The sequence below is a fragment of the Dendrobates tinctorius genome, unplaced genomic scaffold, assembly GCF_039654945.1.
Source record: "Dendrobates tinctorius isolate UK_male_01 unplaced genomic scaffold, ASM3965494v1 ptg000184l, whole genome shotgun sequence".
NCBI classification, from domain to species: domain Eukaryota; kingdom Metazoa; phylum Chordata; class Amphibia; order Anura; family Dendrobatidae; genus Dendrobates; species Dendrobates tinctorius.
In genome coordinates, this window is record NW_027361851.1 from 14,162,304 (window position 1) to 14,180,609 (window position 18,306).

The window sequence follows — 18,306 nt, forward strand, 5'->3', positions numbered from 1 at the left end:
TACTTTGTTCCAGGGTTAATGAACAGCATGCTTTCCAAAATAAAACTGTGGTATACAGTATAGAGAAAACTGATAAAAAATATATATTAAGTTACAAATCTTAGTTATCTAAACGTGATATTAAAATACTTATAACACGGAAGAATATTCAGAATTGAGAGTCCTCAGTGGTTGATACCTTTTTATGGCTAACTGAAAGGATGGTAACACATTGCAAGCTTTCGAGACTACTCAGGTCTCTTCATCAGGCATTGACTAATACAAAATCTGAAGAATCACATATTTATACACAACACAGCACAGAATTACTGGCTAACACGGTACAAAGATATATATCTTTCCTGTATAACATGGAAGCAATTATAGACAAAGGTCCTTATTGCGATGACTGACACACAATATAATATCATTACACTAAAGGTTTATTACATAGTATATACATTTCTGGGTCCAAATGTGAACCTAATCAATCATTGAGAGAGCTATAATAAAGTAAGGCATGGCTGGACACATCATTGGTGCAACCTGTGCCGTGGCCGTACAAGGGCCCGAGAGGTGAGGGGGCCCATTTCTACCTCCAAAGCAGATTTAATTTGGCATTTTTGGGAGCTCTTGGGCTGCAAAGGGCCCATATTCTGTTCTTGCACAGGGGCCCTTTTCTGTCAGTGTCCACCATTTAGGTAAGGGTAATATGTCCCTGATTATGGCCGGGATCACACATGTGAGAAACACGGCCGAGTCTCGCATTTTAATACCCGGCACTGGTATCGGAGCGTGCAGCCGCATAGCAATACATGGAGCCGCATGCTCCGCTCCCGTGTGCCAGCGGCAGTGCTCGGTATTAGCATGCGAGACTCGGCCGTGTTTCTCGCATGTGTGATCCTGGCCTAACACATTTGAAACAAGGGAATTTGTGTCCTCTTCTTAAAATGTGCTTGAAATTCTTTTCCATTCTAAACAGCTGCAGTTGCTTGGCAATTGAAAAAAAGTACCATAAGCAATAAGCAATTTACATTTGTCATGTTCTACATTTGTATCACTTTCTTCATCTCTGGTGTTCCTCTGTATGTATAAGAAACATTGCATTTATGGTGGAAGACAGCCAATATTCTGTTATCCAGCTGTTCTAGACCACTTAAATAAATATCAAGGCCCACACATCTTCTCTTTTAATTAGGTGGCATATTTACAACAGTGGTTATGGCATTGGTCCCTTATTAGTTATCCCAGACAAGTGAGACTTTTACTCAAACTTGGATTTTTTATCAAGTTACTTTTCCACCATATATTCAGTGTTTTTTTTATTGGCTTGCACCATAATATTCCAATATTAATTTGTCATAATGAGAAAAACTATGAAACTGTATATGGTGATAAAATTCATTTAGTTAAAATCAAGAGATTGGTGGCTTTCCAGTCTCTTAGATTCAGCATCAGCTCTTTTCCACACCCTTTAACTGCTAGATTACTAAAGAAAAATATGTATAATAAAGATATGTTCACACGCAGAATTTTACAGCTTTTTTCGCTGCTTTTTATGCAAATTAAAAGCTGTTTTTTATAGTGCCACCAAAACCACTACCTTTTTTAAAATCTGCAGCATGTGAATTCTTTCATTACTTTAGCAGACTTTTTTTTCACCCAAAGTAATGAGAAAGTAAAAAAATACAGCAAACATTTTTGCAGCACTTTTGAAGTGTTTTTGAAGCATTTTTGGTCAATAAAACTGACTGTACTTGAGGCAAATCCCTCAAGTAATCTTCACCCAAAATAGGATGCAAAAGATGCAACAAAAACACTGTGACCATATTCTGAAAAATGGCATAAAAAGGCCACGAACCGGCCTTTTTGAATGCAGCATTTTTAATGTCAAGAGAGCAGGTTTTGGCTGTAGAGAAAAAAAGCAGTAAAAATGCGGTATGCGAATATAGCAAACTGTAATGATGTGGCAATCTGCAGTCAGATATTGTGACTGCAAACTGTTCTTCTCAACCCAGAAAACCCAGATTACAACACTAAGCGCATCCCATAGCAATTTTCAACCAAACCACAATATAATTTGTTTCATGTGCAATATCTTATAAGTTGCAGATATGTAATAAGGTACAGATTAAAAAGAACATGACAGCAAGATTTAACTCTGTTAAATGGGTTATCCTGGACTACAGGGTGGGCCATTTATATGGATACACCTAAATAAAATGGGAATGGTTGGTGATATCAATTTCCTGATTGTGGCACATTAGTATATGGGAGGGGGGGGAAACTTTTCAAGATGGGTGGGGACCATGGTGGCCATTTTGGATCCAACTTTATTTTTTCCAATGGGAAGAGGGTCATGTGACACATCACAATTATTGAGAATTTCACAAGAAAAACAACGGTGTGCTTGGTTTTAACATAACTTTATTTTTTCATGAGTTATTTACAAGTTTATGACCACTTATAAAATGTGTTCAAAGTGCTGCCCATTGTGTTGGATTGTCAATGTAACCCTCTTCTCCCATTCTTGACACACTGGTAGCAACACCGCAGAAGAAATGCTAGTCTAAGGGGGTCACATTCCTTGTAGGAATGCTCGGACCTGACACCCATAATGTGGTGGTGCACTCTCTTGCTGGAAAAACTCAGGGAACGTGCCATCTTCAGTGCATAAAGAGAGCAACACATCATCATGTAGCAATTTCAGATATCCAGTGGCATTGAGTTTTCCACTGATGAAGAATGGCCCCACTATCTTTGCACCCCATATACCACACCATACCATCAATTATGGGTGTCAGGTCCGAGCATTCCTACATGAACAGTTTCCTGGAAAGTGGATTGGTTTTCGTGGGCCAGTTGAATGGCCATCAAGGTCTCCCGATCTGACCCCCTTAGACTTTTATCTTTGATGTCATCTGAAGGCAATTGTCTATGCTGTGAAGATGAGAGATGTGCAGAATCTGAATCAATGGATACTGGAAGCCTGTGCTAGCATTTCTTCTGCTGTTTTGCTATCAGTGTGTCAAGAGTGGGAAAAGAGGGTTGCATTGATGTGTCACATGACCCTCTTCCCACTGAAAAAAGTAAAGTTGGATCCAAAATGAACGACTTCAAAATAGCTGCCATGGTCACCACCCATCTTGAAAAGTTTACCCCCTCCATGTATTAAAGTGCCACAAGCAGGAAGTTGATATCACCAACCATTCCCATTTTATTTAGGTGTATCTATATAAATGGCCCACCCTGTATATAACTTTTTTTACTACAAGTCTAAGAACTAACAGGCAGATAGTTGCTAACTACCAGCCTGTTGGTCCCTGCGCCGAACTCTGCCGACAGAGTGGTTACAGACCGCACCTGCCAGCAATTCAGTGGCTTCTGCTGATGTCATGTAAACAGAACAGCGGCTTCTCATCTGTTGACAGGACGCGCTGTATTGACAGGATGTGACTGTAAACATCATGCTGATTGACAGCTGGCTCCCTGCTGCCTGACTGCTGGGAGTCGACTGTCAATCAGCATGATGTTGGCAGCCATGCAATGTCGACAGAACAGAGTGGAAGATGAAGAGCTGCTCTCTTGACATGAAGGAGCTCAATAGCTGGCAGGAGCGGTTTCTGAGCCGGGTAGAACAGAAAGGTAGTTGCCTCTTTTAGCAACTACCAGACTGTTAGTTTTTTGGCCCATAGTAAAAAATAAAATAATCCGTAACAAGCCCTTCAACTAATTACAGCACTGCATTCATCATGTAATGGTGGTTTCTAGCAATCCCCATCTTAATGAAAAGTTGCCAGCATAATTGTAAAATCTGTGTTTTACCCTTGTGGTGCCACATATTTTAATTAGTATGACTATTCATAATAACATGCACTTAGTGCTGAGCTGTCTGGCTAAGCCAGCTGATATTATGCCCAAAGTGGCATTGTTATAGTCTCTGTAGTAGTCCTCCACCATCACGTGACTGCTTTCTACTTATTAAAAACTCACATGTAAGAATATTTAAGTGTGCCTCAGTTTGTTTCTAGTAGGAATGAGCGGACCCGTGGATGTTCGGGTCCGTCGTGTTCAGCTAAACTTTATAAAAAAGTTCAGCTTGGATCTCAGAACAGTAATCAAACTTGATCCGGAGCTCCATTCAAGTTGATGGGGGGCCCTAACATCCAGCGATTCCCATGTTTTCCTTTTTGTGACAGCGCTGGCTCTGACTGACAGTAACCTTACTGAAGTAACCGCTGGTCACAGCCGCTGGGTATCGCAGTTCCTATGCTGTCAGAAATAGAGCAGCATGTAAGCCAGCGGCTGTGACTGACGTTGAAAAGGTTACCGCCGGTCAGGTGTCAGCTTCTGACTACCATTGTCATCAGTGTCGCCTGCCCTTGCTACTACCACCAAGAGCAGGTGACGCTTATTATTATTACTTATTATTATAGCGCCATTTATTCCATGGTGTTTTACATGAGAACAGGGGTATACATAATAAAAAAACAAGTGCAATAACTATGAACAATACAAGTAATCGACTGGTACAGGAGGAGGGAGGACCCTTCCCATGAGGGTTCACAGTCAAAAAGGGATGAGTGATGTAGCAGCATGGTAAAAAGAAAGTTACTGCAGATTGCATGTAGGCTTGTCGGAAGAGGTAGGTCTTCAGGTTCCTTTTGAGGGTTTCCACGGTAGGCTAGAGTCTAATATGCTGGAGTAGAGAGTTCCAGAGTAAAGGGGATGCATGGGAGAAATCTTGAATTCAATTTTGGGAAGAGGACATAAGAGGGGAGTAGATGAGTAGAGTTTAGAATAGAAGGATGTGAGAGTGTTAGAGAGGGGAAGCCACAGAGCAGGAGTTTGCAGCAGCCAAGGTTCGAGATGATGAGTGCATACACTAGTGTTTTTGCAGATTCTTCATTAAGGAATGTGTGGATCCAGTAAATATTTTTAAGTTGGAGTCGGCAGGAAGTGTAAATGGCTTGGATATGTGGTTTAAAGGAGGGGATTCAAGGTTTACTCCAAGACAGCGAATTTGCCAGACTGGGGTGAGTGAGCAGCCATTGACTTTGATGGATAGATCTGGGAGACTTGAGTGAGATGGGGAAAAGATGATGAATTCTGTTTTATCCATGTTAAGTTTTGTATATCTAGCAGAGAAGAAAGGTGAAATAGTGGACATACATTGAAGAGAAGAGCAGGGGTCCTAGAGTTGAACCTTGAGGGAGACCAAAAGATAGGGTGCGAAATGAGTAGATGTGTGATTGGGAGATGTTGAATGTCCAGTCTGTTAGTTATGAGGAGATCAAAGAAAAGGCCAAGTCTGTGATGCTGAGAGATGAGATAATCTGTAGTAGAGCAAATGGTCCACTGTGTCCAAGGCAAAGGACAGGTCCAGGAGGAGGAGGACAGAGTAGTGTCACTTGGATTTGCCAGTTAGTAGGTCATTAGTGACTTTAGTAAGGGCATTTTCAATGGAATGATGAGGTCGGAAGCCAGATTGTAAGCGGTCGAAGAAAGAGTGGGAGGAGAGGTGAAAGGACAGTTCAAAACGGACGTGTTGTTACGGTAGTTTTTAGACCTAGTGGAGAATTGATATGGGGCAATATCTAGACAGAGAGCATGGGTCAATTAAGGCTTTTTAAAGATGAATGTGATTGAGGCATGTTTGAAAAACATCAGTTTTTAGTGACAGATTGAAGAGATGGTTCTGGGGGATGGAGGAGAGAATTGAAAGTCTTGAATAGTTGTTTAGGGTTGTGAGTCAGGGAGGAGATGAGAAGTATGTTTGTTTTGCTGCAATGAGTGTGGACTTGAAAGTAGTGAGGGAGTGCTTGAATGTGATGAAGTGCTCGTTGGAATGGGATATTTTCCATCTCCGCTCAGCAACCCTGGAGTACTGCCTCAGTTCTTTAGCCAGGCTGGTGTGCTAAGGTTGCCTGTTCATTGTGTGAACTTTGGTATGTGTGGGGGAACAGCAACAGATTTGAGAGTTGCAGCTGTTTTGCTTTTATATAAAATGGCAGTATCTGCATTGTGTAAGGAATTTATGTCTGCAAGAGGTAGAAGGGATTCAGAGAGTGAGTGTAGCTCAAGGTGTTTGAGATTTCTGTGAGGGTGTGCAAATTTGTGAAGTGGAGATTGTGGACCTGGAGAGGCGAGAGAAGAGAATGTAAGTTTTTTGTAAATCCATCCCAACGTCTCACAACGAACCTTGACTATTATATTAGTGAGGGTGTGCAAGTTTGTGGAGTGGGAATGAACTGCAATAACCTTACTGATGCAAGCGCTCATCGCAGCAGCCAGATTTACATGCTATTGTCAGTGTGTGCCAGATGCCATGGTGAGCGGTCACATTACTGATGTCACTGCTCACTACAGAATCCGGATGTAGCAAAGTCGGGGATTGTCATCATGGGATATGGGATGGATTTACGGCGAACCCCTAGGGATTATTTGATTTGTTTAAAGGTAATAAATGGGTAAAAGAGGGTCAGGGAGGGCTTTTTACAAATAAAGGACTTTTTTCTGTGTTTTTTGCTTTAAACTTACTGGATTTGGCCTTGAAGGCAGCTGACCTTATAAAGCTGACATCAACCCCTAAATCCATTACCTCACTTGCCAACGCACCAGGGCAGGATGGAAGAGCCAAGTAAAGCACCAGAATTGGCGCATATAACGGATGCACCTTTGATTGGGTTTCTGCGGGCTGCTATTTTTAGGCTGAGGAGGGCCAAATATCCATGGACTTTCCCAGCCTGAGAATACCAGCCCCCAGCTGTCTGCTTTATCTTGGCTGGTTATCAAAATGGGGGGACCCCATGCATTTTTTTTAAATAATTTAAATAATTTAAAAAAACAGAGGGAGCCCTCTATTTTTGATAACCAGCCAAGATAAAGCAGATGACTGATGGCTGAAGATGGCAGCTGTCTGCATTACCTGTGCTTGTTACCAAAAATAGAGGGGACCCCATGTCTTTTCTTTTTCTTTATTGTTACATACTGTGTTGGCCAATCATATCCATGCCAATGTTTTACTGTTTGAGTTTACCAATCCCTAGTTTCTGGTTATAAGAATCTTTACTTAGAATCCTGTAGATACAAAAACTGAACTGAAATAATAGTACAACTTATTTATTTTTGTTCTTGAACAATAAACTCACATGTAATCAATCATATATCTATTCTACAATTCCAAAGTTATGTATCCTTTACAAACAATCTTTTTCTTATTTTTCCAGGCAGATTCTACCAGATAGCTCTTGCTATTATGAGTGTATGTGAAGGAATTTGCTCGATTCCCATTATGAAGACAAAGCCTTCAGACACTAAACTAGAATTTGACAGTGTATTGAACATGGCAAAGCATCTTTTAAGTGACACCAAGCATCTGTACAACAACTTTGTAAGTCTATCCTCTAAAAATCATACTTAGTGATCAGTAGATATGGGGGCCATATTCAATCATGCATTTGTAGCTTTCATTTATTTGTCGAAAAAAAAAAATGGATTTGTAGTTCCAGCTGCGTTAAAATGCTTAGGCTTGCTTTATTCGTTTTCAATAAAACCATATGTCAAATGACAAGAAGAACTCTCCAGAAAATGCTGCCAATACACATGGGACAAGCTTTGCACGTTTCGATCTACAAGATCTTTGGTTTTATTGAAAACGAATAAAGCAAACCTAAGTGTTTTAACGCAGCTGGAACTACAAATCCTTTTTTTTTCGTCATTGTTTTCCCGTCTGTCCAACGGAGTTCCGTGGTCTCTGAGGTGGTTACTGGTGAGCTGGCAGTACTTTATTTCTTTGTATCTTTCATTTATTTGTGCCTTTTTAAAGTCTACTATATATGTGTTTGTCTCTTTCTTTTCTGCTCTCCATTGTGGGCAGGAATTCCGGTTTTCAGATGTTTTCAGCTGATTTATCAATTGCATAGCTAAATCTTGGCGCAAATATCCTCAAGCACCCACCTAGAGTGATTTTACTACATCAGATATTTTGGCGCAATTTTTGAAACATTTTATTTGGAACATTTGACTTTTTACATTATAAAGACTCAAACTGTTTTTAAGACTACAATAAGGAACATTTTTATTTTACACAAAGTTTGAGACACATGTACAATTTTGAGCACTGTGGTACAAAAACACAAATAAATACCACAAGACAATTACAGAATACTGATTTAAAAAAAATTCAAATAAAAAATCAGGCCCATAATTAATTTACCCCTCGCTGTTGAAAAAGGTATGAGCGAGTGCATAAAATTTATTCACAAAAGATTCTGAGTTTAAGGGCGCAGTAAAATGGCCATATAACATAGACAACGATTGCATCACAATGCTCAGACTGGCCATTGGCTCTCCTGACCTTAGCATGACAGCTGCATGGAAATACAGTACATGCAGTCGTACTGGGTTCAGGAGAGCCGCTGGCCATTCCGAGGATTGTGATGTGATCGTCGTCCGTGTTATGCGGTCATCTGACACAGAATGGCAAGAGTCATAATCAGAATTAATAGCTATGTTTCAAGAAAATTGCTAAGAACATATTTTTCAGTATTTTAATCAGTCAGCCCACTAGTAAACATGCTTCTATAATGATTATAAATGTATAGGTCTTGAAAAAAAAATTATATTCATGTCTGAAAGCAGTACACAGATTCATATTTCTAACTATTACTGGAGATCAGAGCGTGCATAAAAATCCCAGGGTCCTATAGCAAAAAGTTCTAATTGCCCCCATGCAAAAAATAAATATAAATATATACAGTATATACACAGTCATATCTCTCAATTATGTTAAATAAGGAGAAGGAAATGTATTGTGGCTCCTACACAGTAATTATGTCCCTATTGAAACCATTATATTGGCCATTATATCGTATGATGCTTCCAAAAATAGCCCCACACATACACTGAGTATGGTATCCCCACAGCGAATCCTGTGCCCCCCACAGTTTCACTCTAAACATACAGTATGATGACTCCACAGTACTTCCAGAAAAGTGTGATATCCCCAGAGTGCCACTAACACAAAATAATACCCGCACAGCATGATATCCCCAAAGTGCCCACAATAGTATAATATTCCCATAATCTCCCCACACACACACACAGTATGATGGCCAGTCAGTATGAGGCCCCCACTCTGCATAATGGCCCCTATATCCCTCTACTAAGTATGAGGGCCTCCACAGCAACCTATTCACTATGAGGGCCCCTACAGCCATTTACTCAGTATGAAGGACCCCTCACAGAATGAAGGCCCCCTGATCAGTACTGGAGCCCTCACAGCCCACCACTGTGATCCACCCAAATACCCACTCAGTATGATGGTCCACATAGCCACTACACAGAATGAGGACCCTTACAGCCTTTAAGTTAGTATGGCAGCCAACACAGTCTCCCACCATTATGATAGTCTCCCAAAGCTCCTCACACAGTATAATGTCATCCACAGTCCATCACTCAGCATAAGGGACCCCAAACCCCTTACACAGTATGAAGGCTACCACAGTCCCTTACACAAAAAGGAGTACCCCAACAGCATACCACTCAGTATGGGAGCCCTACAATCCCCTTCTCAGTATGGGGCCCCTCACATCCTCACATTCAGTATAATGGCCCCACCAGACCCCCACCCAGTTTAATGGCCCACTCAGTAATATGTATTATTTACATATTATATTGTCTATGCCTGGGTGTTGCACTTTTTCATTATTGATTACTATTTGTCATCACTTTATGGATAATTTTTTTTATATTTATTTCAGATATTCAATATATCTATATCGGTCAACTGGGTATTGTACTGCTTATATTGGTTGCATCACAATTCCTGATTTTCTCGTAGGAAACAAGTTATGGTGCAATTTTTGCATTGTTTCTTCTAGGATTTTGTATTTACTTTACAACAAAGATTCAGAACATATTATTAAAATTAGGAAGTGCAATTGATCTTTTATTTTTGAATTTCATTTGTTTCGAATACAATCACTGTATCAACATACAAGGATTTTTTGTTTATGTATTGAGGGCTATTTATTTTATTTATTTTACTCACTAATATAGCTCCATTATTTCCACAGCGCTTTACATACATTATCGGCACTGTCCCCATTGGGGCTCACAATCTAAATTCCCTATCAGTATGTCTTTTGAATGTGGGAGGAAACCGGAGTACCCGGAGGAAAGTCATGCAAGCACAGGGAGAACATACAAACTCCTTGCAGATGTTGTCCTTAGGGGGATTTGAACCCAGGACCCTAGCGCTGCAAGGCTGTAGTGCTAACCACTGAGCCTAGGCTATAATTTCTTTCAAAACCAAGAAATGCTTAAAGTAGAAAATGTATTTTAAAATTCTGAAACCATTTTCTATAAAACTTTCCTAATGATTACTCTAACTCCATACATTTAATAGATTATTTAATTGTTATGTTGTATATTCATATGCATGGGTTATGTCCATTTTGCAGAAAATCAAGTACCCTTATGAAGGAGAGCACAAACTAGAAAGTTTACCTGTACTCTCAATAAATGCTGCAGAATTGTCTACTATTCAGGTAAATATTTGGTTTTTAAATATTTTATTTTCGATATATATCTACAATTTTAAAAATTTGTGTTTCACAATTAATGGATAAAAAGTCCATCTAGAAGCATGTCCTTTTGTTTAAAAAGTATCAATAATTGCATAAAAGCAGAATCAGGGAATACTGTTTATACATTCTACTGATAGAGTGTGCTCTACACCAGCAGTAATAATCAAGATTAGTGTAGTCTGGGAAGAAAAGAGAAGGCTAGTGATTTAATGAGAAAGACATCAACTTCTTCAAGTTAATTTGTTGGTGAAATGAACAGTCAGATGTACTCAGATGAGATGGAATGGAAGAGATGAAGAACATGCTTTACGTGTCTAGCTGTGGTGGTGTTGTGAGGGAGGGCCAGGGCCATAGTCGTGGCTGAGAATAACGAGTCTTGTGTGGCCTGGTCTCCCACCACATACAAATAACGTCCCACTGTCAGTGTACCTGTTTCTCCATTCCCTGCACCTTCAGGGTCTTCTCTACGTTGCTTAAAACCCCCTTCAGTCGTCCGGGCATAGACGGAGACATAGTCCAGTTGCAACTTTAAAAGTAGAACTTTACTTCTTTCTTTGCACAGCACATCCCTTTTAGATACAACTTCAGCATAAGGTTCCATAGAGTCCACCTTCTCAACTTTCCCTGCACTTCTTCCTATGGCCTTCAGTACATGTCCGGGTCGTACTGCCTCTTGCGGTAACGCAGCGTCCTCCCTGTTCAGACTTACTACGCTTAGGAGTCCCTCGTCCATTTCGCACCGGATATGAGGGCATCAGCCCATGAAGTAAGCTGCCACATTATAAAGCCACCTGCATCCCCTTACTGATGGCTGGGTTCCTGGCTTCAAATGTTACGGAGCTACTGGGTAGCTCGGGCTCCAAGCCTGCCCGAGCTGTACGCGCTCTCTATCCCCTCTGCCTCTAACCTGGAAACTGCTCCTGTCTTGCCCCCCAGCTAACTACTCCTATGGTTAACTATATACAGGGCTACTGCTACCAAACTATAGTGTGCCCCCTCTAGTGGCTTAACTAAGACACTGCACTTTCCCTATGTTAACAACATTATATATTCTTATACACATAGCAGAATATATAAATATACATATATAGTTATACATAAAGGAAGTATTTACATAAAGGAAGGGAGTAGAGTATCACACGGTCCCGGTACACCCCTTGCAGTGTCTCTGTTACCTGTGATAGTTAGGCCACTGGCAGTGCCAGCTGAAATGATATTGGCACTCTGAGTCATGGCAAATTTAGAGATGGAAATCAGGAGGGGGATGCTAGGAGCTCAGGACATTTTCCACACTTACAGAACTGTACGCCCAGTCAGGGCTGATGATGAGGACGATGAAGATAATTATTGGTAGATAGGGCAATAGAGTCAAAAGTTCTTCTGGGATCGGATTTGATAGTACGGCGGTCAGCAATTGATGCCATAACTGTTGGTGGAGATGAGTTAACCGCACCTGAAATCTGCTATTGGTGGTGTCGCGTTTTATGGTAGTGGGCATTGTTGTCCACATTACAGTCTGACTAATCCTTTGCAATGTGTAAGTTCTGCAGGAAGAAAATAAGAGAAACTAAGCTGTGGATGCCTATAGGCTAGGAAACTGGCTCTCCATTTGCACATGAAGTGGCATCACCTGCTCATGTGAGAATAGCAAACTGACCAGCAATAAAAGAAAACCTCAATCTGTCCTCTTAAGTATTCCTCTCACCCCTGTTTGTCTGCATACTCAAGTATTAAGTGGTCTATATCATCATCATCATCATCATCATATACTGCTTGTCGTACTCTGATTACTCCCCTTCCTTCTCCTTCTCTGTTGCACCTTCAGATATTCAAACCCGATTCTGTGACTCAGAAACAACCATATTTTCCTAGTGATCTGCTAGTATTGCCAAAAAAACTCAAACGTGATGATATTGCTGCTGGTATAGTCTATGCCATACAATGTTGAGGATTCCACTGCCTTTCTAGATATTTTGGTGTGCATTCATCCTTGCTAAAAGATTCCCAGCCACTATTCTTTCTTGCAAAATGGGGCTCTCAGGAGAATGTAGAAGTGTACCAGGCTTTGGCAGAGAGCTTGAAAGTGCTCGACACATTGAACAGCAATTACGAACAGGGACAGACCATCTTTCATGATGCTCTGGGTCAACAACAGCAATGCACCAATGTATCCAGGACATTTGGTGAAGCCTCCACAGTTAGGCACTAGGTCTGATTACAATGCCAGGAGGTACTTGTTCCCCTCCTCTTACACCTCATCTGCATACTGCTCCACAAACATCCATTCCCTTCCCTCCCATTCTTTTCCATCAGTCTTTTTGTTCTCACAATGGATGGGTCTCTGTCGACTGCAACTGGTCAATGTTGAAAGTGACATTGACCAGAACATTGTGGATGTAAAGTGTGTCATTATATTGAGTAATTAAACAGCTGTTTGCTTAACATCTGTTAAGCTGCGTGTGGCAGGCGGGAGAGCAACGACCAGCAATCAGCTAGCTGGTAACCAAGGTAGACGTTGGGTTTCTAAGCGGCGCACGGTGCTTAGAAACCCGATGTGTACCTTAGTTACCAGTGCGCTGATGCAGAGAGCTGGTAACCAAGGTACACATCGGGTTTCTAAGTGCCGCGTGCCGCTTAGAAACCCGATGTGTACCTTGGTTACCAGCTCCCTGCATCAGCGCATTGGTAACTAACGTACACAGCGACGCGCCCGCTCGGCGTCATTGGGGCTGATCGCTGGTGAAGCTGCCTGTTTGACAGCTCGCCAGCGATCATGTAGCGACACACCAGCGATCCTGACAAGTTCATATCGTTGTTGGGATCGCTGGTGAGTCGCTATGTGTGACGGGGCACTTACTCTCTGCGTAGTTTTCACTAGGAACCTTGTGTAAATAGTGATTACTATGCAGGGAGGAAGTGGGTAGAGCACCTTATTAGAGCGCACACCGGAGGTCACTGGAGCAGAAGTCGCCAGCGCCTGCACATAAGATCCCTGAATGCAGTGCCCACAGAAAAGTGGATGAGGTATGTATTTCTAAGGGAGTGCAGGGCGCAGGCGAAGGATTCCAGGGCCCTAACTGATGTGCATGGGAGGGGCGTAGTATTGGAATGAGAAGAAGAGAAGAGGCAGGCATTTCTTCCAGGCACCGCACCCCCTAGAGCCTGGAAGAATTAATTAGCATAAAAGCAGAATAAAACATTCCTCAACAAAACCATTAACATGAGGCATACAGGTAGGACTAGTGTAACATTTCTATTACCTGTATGCCCATATTAATAGGTCATATACATCCTGAGGGGTGACAGAGTCCCTTAAAAATAGCCATATAAACGTATGTTAACTTGGATGTTAATAAGCTGTGTTAAGGAGCTTGAAAGTATAATACAGTCCTAGGAGAACTCAGCAAGTCAAACACAGCTTTTCAGTGTAATTGGAGGTGTTTTAAAATTCAGCAAAGCTGACAAATTCAAATTTCAATGATTTGCTGATGCACACAGTATACAACAGTATTTAGACTGAAAAAGTGCCGCATGAAGTTTAAGAAATGTGTGCCTGTAATTTGACAAATGAAGTACACTGAGTTTACAAAAAATACATATTTTTAAATATGGAGTTTTCGGGTTCTTTTCATAAAGGTAAAAGTAGCACTATGGCATGTTTCACATTCACCGGAAATATTTTAGCTGTGTAATTTGTTTAATCCTATCTCTGTTGCATCCATACCTTTTGAACTTTTAACTCATGGCCAGATGTATCATGTCATGTTAGTCTGCCCACCAGTCCAGAGTTTCCCTTCCTGTGTACATGGGAAGTGAAGTACAGGATTACTTCATCATGCATCAAATCCCTCCAAGCAACTCTCTAGTGGGTGAGGATCAGGAAATAAGCGGGTGAGATTGTATACTATATATGCGGGTGAAACTGTATTAGAAAAACCACAAACAACCAGAATGTAGACTTTATATGAGGGTGAAACTGAATTAGGAAAACCACATCAGAGATGTAGAAGGAGCCAAAATAGTGGACAGCCCATTTATGGTATAGTAACTAAAATACATAAGAGCCTCTACAATCCTCTGTTATACATTATACAAGAACTTCTTTAGTTACTTTATAATAAAAGTTATGAAACTTTATAATAGATTTTGAACCTGATACAATTTTAAACTTTCTAATAGATTTTGAGCCTGATACATTTTTTCCAATTTTAAGTCACTTTTCTAATTTATCTTGTGGTATTTGTTGACATTTTTTACATCAAATTCTTCAAACTTCATGAATTTTGTGAAAGATAAAAAAATGGTCAAATTTCTATCTTTAATCAGTTTTTCAAACTTATAGCATAAATAGATGCTATATTTCACAAAATGGAGCAAAAAGTGCTCCCAAACATCTGGCATACTGTACATAAAATCTATTTACAGAGGGACTGTGGTACATTTGCTACATTTCAAAAAGCTGCAAATGATGAATCAAGCAAAAAAATCTGGAAACCCCTATCTCTGCCACCAATGGTGAAAATAAAGAAAAGAAAACAGGTGAATACATTTAACTTCTTTCTGACATCTGACGTAATAATCCGTTCATGTGACCTGGGCCAATTTGAGCAGGGACGGATTATTACGTCATTTCGATCACCCGTGCACACTGGTGGTGTGCAGGCGATTTCCACCAAGTGTCAGCTGATTCTGACAGCTGACATCCGGTACTAAGTGCCAGGAGCGGTCACACACCACTCCAATACCAATTCCAGGCACTTTAACCCCCCGAAATGCTGTGATCAAACAAGATCGCAGCATTTCAGGAGCTGGCAGAGGGACACGTGGTCCCGAACATTGCCTTGGTGACATGATATCGACATGACGACATCCGGGTCACCGGAGCTAGGAAACTGCATGATCAGCAACTTTCCCTGTCAGTGCAGAGCTGACAGTTTCTATAGCATAGTCATGCTGCTGCATGCCCATGCTGTACAAGTGATCAGACTGTAAAAAATGATAGTCCCATAGTGGGACAAAGTAAAAAAAAAGTATCACTGTAATTGCACCGGTCCGAAGAATAAAGTCGCCTAATCACTTATACTGTACAAGGAAAAGCGTAAAAAAATAAATAAAACCAATTCTTCACATGCAGTTGATTTTTTCATTCTACCTCCCAAAGATAAGCTCGGTGCACATTTCTTCTGAGTGCTTACACAGGGATTTCCGTGTAAATCTCTGAAATACGTGATTCAGACAAACTTTGGTGGAAGATTCCCTATATTGAAGCAGATAGAGGCACTGTGAATGCTGTCTGACCTATGATCCGGTGATGTCCATCTTTTTAGGATTGCATAAAAGTGTCATTGGCCACAGTTTTGTGCACTTTGATTTTTGTTATTTTTATGGCTTAAAATAATAAGGTTCTGTGAAGCACCTGAGGGTTCTATGTGCTCACCACACATCTAGATTAGCTTCCTGAGGGGTCTGGTTTCCAAAATGGTGTCACTTGTGGGGAATTTTCACTGTTTAGGCACAACAGAGGCTCTCCAAATGCAACATGGCGTCCTCCAATTGTTCCAGCAAATTTTGCAAAAGTCAAATGGCGCTCCTTCCCTTCCGAGCCCTGCCATGCTCCCAAACAGTGGTTTTCTCCCTCACATGGGGTATCGGCATGCTCAGGAGAAATTACACAACAAATTTTGGGTCCTTTTTTTCTTGTTACCTTTGTCAAAATAAAAAAATTGGATCTGAAGTAAATAATTTGTGAAAAAAAGTTAAATGTTAATTTTTTTCCACGTTCCAAAAATTCCTGTGAAGCATCTGAAGGGTAATAAACTTCTTGAATGTGGCTTTGAGCACCTTGAGGGGTGAAGTTTTTAGAATTGTGTCACTTTAGGGTATCTTCTATCATATAGACTCTTCAAAGTGACTTCAAATGTTAGGTGGTCCCTAAAAAATGGTTTCGTAAATTTTGTTGTAAAAATGAGAAATCACTGGCTAACTTTTAACCCTTATAACTTCCTAACAAAAACAAAAATAAACAAAAAAAAAATTTGGTTCCAAAATTGTGCTGGTGTAAAGTAGATGCGGTACATTAAGTATTTTATGTGACATATCTCTGTGATTTAAGGGCATGAAAATTCAAAGTTAGAAAATTATAAAATTTTCAAAATTTTCACCAAATGTCAGTTTTTTCCACAAATAAATGCAAAGAAATTTTACTGCTAACATGAAGTACAATATGTCATGAAAAAACATTGTCATAATTACCTGGATCCATTGAAGCGTTCCAGAGTTATTACCTCATAAAGGGACAGTGGTCAGAATTGTATAAATTGGCTTAGTCATTAACGTGCAAACCACCCTTGGGGGTAAAGGGGTTAAGCTATACTTTAAGAAAGAAGAGATTAAAAGAAGAATAAGTTACAAATACAAAAGAGAGAAAAAAAAAACAAGACAACAAACGAAAGAATAGATATAGACAGGGCCGGCTCCAGGTTTTCGTGGGCCCCGGGCGAAAGAGTCTCAGTGGGCCCCTTTAACACATACCACTATTCATGATGCACAGATACGGATACAGATTTCACTTCTTACATTACATGAGTGATATCTATTGTAAATTCTACAATAGCTCAGACACTACAGTCCTCCATACAGTATAATGGACACCACATAGTCCTCCATACAGTATGATGGACACCACATAGTCCTCCATACAGTATAATGGACACCACATAGTGCTCCATACAGAATAATGAGCCTCATATATTGCGCCATACAGTATAATGAGCCCCGTATATTGCTCCATATGGAATAATGGGCCCCATATATTGCTCCATACAGTATAATGGACACCACATAGTGCTCCATACAGAATGAGCCCCATATAATGCTCCATACAAAATAATGGACCCCATATAATGCCCCATACAGAATGAGCCCCATACAGAATAATGGACCCCATATATTGCTCCATACAGTATAATCAGCCCCATATATTGCTCCATACAGTATAAGGGACACCACATAGTGCTCAATACAAAATGAGTCCCAAATAATGCTCCATACAAAATAATGGACCCCATATAATGCCCCATACAGAATGAGCCCCATACAGAATAATGGACCCCATATAGTGCTCCATACAGTATAATCAGCCACATATATTGCTCATAAAGAATAATGGACCCCATATAATTTGTATAATGAGCTCCATAAGCTGCACCATGTATAATGGGTCCCATAAGATGCTCCATATATAATTAGCCCCATAAGATGCTCCCTCAAAATCCCCCAAAATCAAGTTACTGCCTCTCATTTTGGCATAAGAGAGAACTTTCTGATCGTTGGGCGTCTGACCTCTTGGACCCTCAGCAGCCTTGGGAGTGGGGTTCTGAATTGAGCATGCTTGGTTTCCGCCCCATTCATTGTCTATGGGACTGATGAGGACAGCACTAGGCTACTTGTTGGACCCATAAACAATGACTGTTGGCTCCATCCAACACGGGCTGCAGATCCCCAACCTTAGGGGTGCTAGAGCCCTGTTCTTGGGACTGCTAGGGGGTCCCAGCAGTTGGGATCCCAGGGATTAGAACGTTATTTAGGGGTAACCTGATTTCTTTGGGAATAACCGTTTAATGTTCCTGCAGTAACATCTTGACATGAACATGTCACCCGATACTGCCAGTGATTGGCTGCAGCAGTCAATGCCCATGTTGAGATGTTATCTGAGACTGGTGGGAAAAGCATAATA

The 18,306-nt window shown here is 40.7% G+C and overlaps 1 protein-coding gene across 1 annotated transcript in view; it reads left to right on the forward strand.

The window, feature by feature from the left end:
* The first annotated feature begins 3,548 nt into the window (after positions 1–3,548).
* Positions 3,549–18,306, forward strand: part of IL11 (interleukin 11) — a 33,205-nt gene continuing 18,447 nt past the window's right edge. The window contains exons 1-3 of the mRNA XM_073552051.1: positions 3,549–3,624; positions 7,209–7,372; positions 10,446–10,532. Of these exons, the coding sequence (XP_073408152.1) occupies positions 3,549–3,624; positions 7,209–7,372; positions 10,446–10,532 (327 nt within the window). The remainder of the gene's footprint in view (positions 3,625–7,208; positions 7,373–10,445; positions 10,533–18,306) is intronic.